This window comes from Solanum pennellii, chromosome 7 (assembly GCF_001406875.1).
Source record: "Solanum pennellii chromosome 7, SPENNV200".
NCBI lineage: Eukaryota > Viridiplantae > Streptophyta > Magnoliopsida > Solanales > Solanaceae > Solanum > Solanum pennellii.
Genome location: NC_028643.1, coordinates 66987777 through 66993776, shown reverse-complemented (window position 1 = coordinate 66993776; position 6000 = coordinate 66987777). Strand labels below are relative to the sequence as shown.

The 6000-nt window shown below is 37.0% G+C and overlaps 1 protein-coding gene across 2 annotated transcripts in view; it reads left to right on the top strand.

Annotated features, from left to right (window-relative positions):
• The window catches only part of LOC107026115, a 36620-nt gene that overhangs the window by 14683 nt on the left and 15937 nt on the right, over nucleotides 1–6000 (top strand). For both annotated transcript variants that reach the window (XM_015226973.2, XM_027918385.1), the window contains 6 exons: nucleotides 1093–1132; nucleotides 1281–1338; nucleotides 1449–1531; nucleotides 2560–2658; nucleotides 2838–2953; nucleotides 3029–3147. In XM_015226973.2, the coding sequence (XP_015082459.1) occupies nucleotides 1093–1132; nucleotides 1281–1338; nucleotides 1449–1531; nucleotides 2560–2658; nucleotides 2838–2953; nucleotides 3029–3147 (515 nt within the window). The remainder of the gene's footprint in view (nucleotides 1–1092; nucleotides 1133–1280; nucleotides 1339–1448; nucleotides 1532–2559; nucleotides 2659–2837; nucleotides 2954–3028; nucleotides 3148–6000) is intronic.

Below are 6000 nucleotides of genomic sequence, written 5' to 3'. Positions count from 1 at the left end.
TTTTTTCTAGTATTTGGGCCAAATCTCATTATTTGGGATATTTTGAAAATTAAAATTTTACCCCAATCTTTTATCTTTTACAAAAACACCCTCTCTAGTTTTTGCTTGCGTTGTATTACATCATTTTTTACGTGAACACCAAAATAGTGATGAAATATTTAGTGAATATTAAATAATGATATGATTGTTGATGAAAATTATTAAAAATTGGCTTTAGGTAACAAAGTCATGTACTTTGTCTGCTTCACGATACATGGAATAATTCTTGTTGCACTCACTCCAAATTACCACATCGTTTTAGTGTCATGGACATTATTTGTTATTGTTGTAACGAACATTCAATTGACTTGTAATACAAACTTTTAGTTAGTTTTGATAGTTTTTAAAACTTGTGGGTATAAATCATATTTTTCTAAAAAGTTGAAATATATTTCCCAAATTTTATGGCCAAACAGATGGTGAAATTTCACCCAAATTTTCACTCAAATAATATTTGCCAAGAATATTTGGAAATCTATGGCCAAACGCTAGCTAAAACTGGCCTCTGTTTCTTAAGCCATTTTTGTTTTAATCAATTTTACATTACTTAGAAACTCATTTCTCTACTACCTAGTCTACTTGCTTATTAAGAATTGTGTAAAAAGCTTTGTAAACCTGGAGATGGACTAAGATCCGTGAAGCTTAATACATGTGGTTCTTAGTCCTTGCGGTACTTCCCTGGTAACTGGAATTTTACTTGGTCAAGTTATCCTATTAGCAGCAAATATGTTTTACTATGTGCTTCTGCATCAACTGGCTTTCAGTTTTGTGCTTAGGTCCTTTATATGGGTATTACATGCAAATGAGTACAATGAAGAGTAAAAGAGAGAGAAAAGGCTGTCCTCAAGCTAATTTAGGATATAAGAAAACACAGCACTCCAATGTGTAGAATGTATTCTTGCAGAGATATTCTGTGCATTTGCTGCATCCGGATCATCTCTGCTCACATAATATATTTCCTTATTCACATGTCTCTTTATTTCTATTTTCTGATTCATCTGTATATTTCTATTTTCTGATTCATCTGTATCTTCTGTTCCTTAAATCATGTAGGCAAGGGTTATCCGAAAGCGAAATTAACTTTCTTAGGGAGGTAAAATTGTGATTTCAATACCCCTTTATATTAGTTGGACATGTATCATCAGCTTCATGTTTTCTGATCTTATACTTCATTCAGTGATTCTTGATTTGTCAAGATCTATTTTTGGGTAATGTTTTCACTGGTTGGATGCTTCTTACAGAATAAGGAGGTACAATCGAAAATTCTTCACTCAGGAAGAGCATCAGAAAGTATCCTTGGTAGGTTAACGTGTGTTCAGATTTTCTTAACTGTAGCATGATTGGTTTTTGTATGTCCTCTGAGAAGCATTAACTAAGACTGATGCTTATTTTTACAAAAACTGTGACAGCTCTCGAGAAGATGACAAGACCATTGTATGCCAAGCATCCGATGGCAAAGTTTTCATGGACTGTCACAGAAGATACAGATACAGTAAGTTATCTCTCCTCTTGGTTCCCTTATATCATTCGGGATCTTAAATTTCAAGCATTTCACCGGAGATGGAATTTATAGAGACCCAATGTGGATTTACTTGTTGTGTATGTGCCTATATTACTTGTTGCGCACAAATATTATGCTCTTCTGTATCTAGTCAAGGAGAAAATTCAATTCTTGTTAGAAATAGATGAGCAAGGAATCTCTTGCCGATGCAATTGATGTAATTTATTATAGGGGCTTGCATTGAATATTTTATTCTAGAGTACATGCCAATGCTCTAGAGTAATAAATGAAGCAGATACAGCTTTTACTGGATGTAAAGATGTTATGCAGGTAGACTGAATGACACCAACTGTCTGATCAGGGAATTTTTTTAATGCAAGTTTTCTTAGTAGTTAAAATTCAATATGCTAACCCCCCCGTCCCGTATCTCATGAATTAGTGAAGCTGAGTGTCTTTTTTTATTTTTTTGAAACTGGTTATTTTTGTGTTCCTCAGCATTAAGGGCTGTGCAGACCACCTCCAAGAACTGTTACAAGAAAGGAAAAAACTAAAAGACATGTTTATGAAGAACCTATGAAGTCCATTAATTGTATCTCCTCTTCTCTGTCCTGTTCTTACACCCAAAGCGTAGAGTAGTAATTACTTTCCATTTGATCTTCTGTATTGTACTCTTCTTTTTCTTTTTTTGATAAGGTTTAAGTGAGTGTCGAAACTTGAAAGATCATCACTGTGACAAATGCTCATTCTTGGTTTTATAAGCTCAGTACAGTAGGCTTGGCAAAAAATCATTCAACATACTTGTTTCTCTTAGTTTTCCATATCATCCATGTTTTAATTTTGTACTGTTCTTTTAATTTTATTGATCTTTCAATGTTCTTTTTTCTGGTGATCAAAAGCATTTCTTAGTCAGTTAAATGCGCCACATAATTGCCGTAAAGATGCATAGTAAAACTAAGGTTCTCGTACTCCCATTGTTCTGATGTGTGTTTGTTCTGAACTGTTTTCTTTAACAAAACCAGGCAGAATGGTATACTAGATGCGTTGATGTATTAAACAATGTTGAGAAGGTATCTCAAGGAAAGGACATGGCTGAAGTTGTGCAGAACAAGGTTATGCAGGTATTACTTTACACCTCTTTATCTCTCCCCCTCCCCCCTGGATATCTCCCGCTAATTGATCATTATAGAAGAGAAGTACGGCTAATACTGCACTAACTATTTCTTTGAACATTTTACATCTTGGACTATCTGAATCCTCTATTTGACTCTAGTTATTATGATACTTTATTCCTTTCAAGTTTCTGAATGGGAGAAATGGAGAATTGAAGCTTCGATTTGAGAGAGAGTTAAAGGCTGGGAAATTTAGCGGTTTTCATGCTGAATGTCTCACTGATACTTGGATTGGAAATCACAGGTTAGAGTCTTACTTACTTCCCTTCACTCACTCAGTGTCTTTCATATTTGTGATTTTTGTTTCATTTCGTATTAGGTGGGCTTTTATTGATTTGACTGCGGGCCCTTTTTCATGGGGACCTGCTGTGGGTGGAGAAGGTGTGCGCACAGAACTAAGTTTACCAAATGTGGAGAAAACCATCGGTGCGGTTGCAGGTACTAAAGCGGTAGTCACATGTTTTCGCTCATCGCTGAGACTTCGTAGATAGATCTTTACACTTTAGATTGTATTTATGAAGTTGACTAGGGATGTCTTAGACAAATTTGTTTTTTCTCCCTGTTGTGTACATGGTACATAATGGTCTTGGTTGACCATTGATGTATGTGTTTTTGTTATTCTGCTCTTTGATGCCTTCTATTAGTTTATCAGGGCAATAAGACGGCCCAAATAGAGCAGCATGGATATGTGAAATTCATATCGGTGGCCCTAAGAAGTTTGGGATTGAAGTGTGGTAGTAGTAGTTGTTATTGTACTTGATTTTACAATGAGTAGACAGAGTTTTAACTCCTAATAATCAGAAAAGTCAATAAGGATTGACAACATCCATAGAAGTCGAGGACAAAAACCTAGTTTTCTCAGCGCTGGTATGGTGTGAAGAACCAGCAACCTACCGGAAAAAAATACCGGAGAAAATGACTGTTGAAGCCAGTAGCCAAGGAGAGAGGTCAAATCCTAGTATATCTAGAGATACAGAGGTAATTCACCAAAAAGGAGGAGAGGATGCAGAGAGATATATTTCAAATATCAATGTATACAAAAAGGAGTGTTCTTTGCTGACACAAGACATGTGTCCACAGTTGGGACCTTTTCAAGAGAGATTGAAGTGGGTTGGGGGTCCCAGTAGTAATAGTGGTGGACAGCCGGAAAAAGGAGTTAGGGAAGAAAGAGAAAAGACCCTTTCAGTTCATTTAAGTGGTGGGCCAGATGGTGGAAAGCCCATTCCCTTTAAATCAAATGAACTGAAGGATAAAATAGATCCAAAAAAATTGGGCCCAGAACAAGAACGAAAGCTCTTCACAGAGCCTTTTGTCGAGCTCATTAGTATTTCAAATTCAGAAACATGTCGTTGTTCTAACTTCGTATAATTCGAAGGTGAGGGAGAACTGGATGCAACAGGAGTAACAAGAACGGAAAAAAGGGAGAAAGAGCAGCACAATCAACTACAACCACATACTAAAATTTAGGAGGAAGAGGGATCAATAAGGGAGGACAATCCAACTCAAATTAATGGAGAAGGAGAGATGGATTTTTCAAATTCACTCTTGGTTATGTATACAGAGCCAAGACCTTTACAGGTTGACAATAGCACACATGAGGAAGATTTAGCTGCACATGCCACGGAATGGATCCAAGCGAACATGATAAAATTAGGTCAACAATTTGGTGTCGATTTTAAAGGACGCAAAAAGGAAGCGTATACCATGTTAGCTAAGCTAGACCAAAGGAGGGAAAAGGAGATCGGAAAAGGGGAGAAGATGAAGACAATAAAATCTAACAATGATGTACCAAAAGAGGTGAGAAATTTGTTCTTTAATATGAATTTCAAAGACGGGGAACCAAGATCTAGTGGGAGGATTATAGCTCTAACCAATCAATGAGAGTGAATAATCTCATGGAATGTGAGGGGGCTGAATGGGAGGGATAAATAGGACACTGTTAGGAAACTAATACATGAGTGGGAGGCAGATATTTATGTTTTAGTTGAGACAAAGCTGGAGGGTAATATTGATGGACTAATACCGAAGATATGGGAAAATAGATGGATGGGAGAAGTTCATAAGGAGGCAATGGGGAGCAGAGGGGGGATTGCAATTTTGTGGGATAAAAGGGTATGGAAGGGGGAAGTGGTGGAGATTGGCAGGCAAAGCTTAACTGGGAAATTCACAGGGGTACGTGAAGAGTTTAGTTAGCACATAACTGCAACATATGCTGATTGTAGTAGAGAGATTAGAAAGGTACTGTGGGAGGAATTGAAAGCCATCAGAGGAAGGATTGTGGGACCATGGATAGTTTGCGGAGATTTTAATGTTACTAGATACCCATCAGAGAGAACAAATTGCCGCAGACTTAGTGGTGCTATGACAAAATTTTCCTCTTGTATTGAGGAGTTGGAGTTGATTGATCCTCCTTTATTCGGAGGATCTTATACTTGGATAAGAGGGGACAATCAAATGAGTGCTTCAAGAATTGATAGATTTCTTCATTGTCCACAATGGGGGGAAGGCTTCATTCACATCAAACAAAATGTCCTACCAAAAATAACTTCTGATCATAATCCTATTATGCTAACATGTGGTGGTTGAGAATGGAAAAAATCTTATTTTAAATTTGAATCTTGGTGGTTGGAGGTAGAGGGATTCAAAGACAAGGTAAAGGAATGGTGGGATTCTTTAACATCGAGGGGAGAGTAGGATATATATTAGCTGAGAAAATGAAACTGTTAAAGGTAAAGATGAAAGAATGGAGCAAAGAAAACAAAGGTAACTGGAAGCATAGAAAAGAAGACATTTTAAGGCAACTAGCAAATTGGGAGATGATACAGGAACACAAAGTGCTTACTGATGATGAAATTTTTCAGAAGGCAAATATGGGCATGGAGTTAAAGAGATAGCCAAGAAAGAGGAGATAGCATGGAAACAAAGATCCAGGGTACAATTGTTGAAACATGGAGACAAGAATACAAAGTTTTTCCACAGAATCGCCACCTCTCGTAAGAGGTTCAATGCTGTGGAACAACTTGATGTAGAAGTAACATTGTGAAAGATCCAGCTATGATCAAGGAGGCTGTCCAAAATTTCTACATAAATTTATACAAGGAAGTTGAACACTGGAGGCCTGATCTGAACATTCAAGGCGTTAATATGATAAATGGAGAGGAACAAGTATTGTTGCAAAGACCTTTCGAGGAAGAAGAAATCCTAGAAAGTATTAGGATGTGTGCTAAAGAGAAGGCTCCTGAACCGGATGGCTTCTCAATGATTTTCTTTGAGACTTTTTGGGAGGTTTTG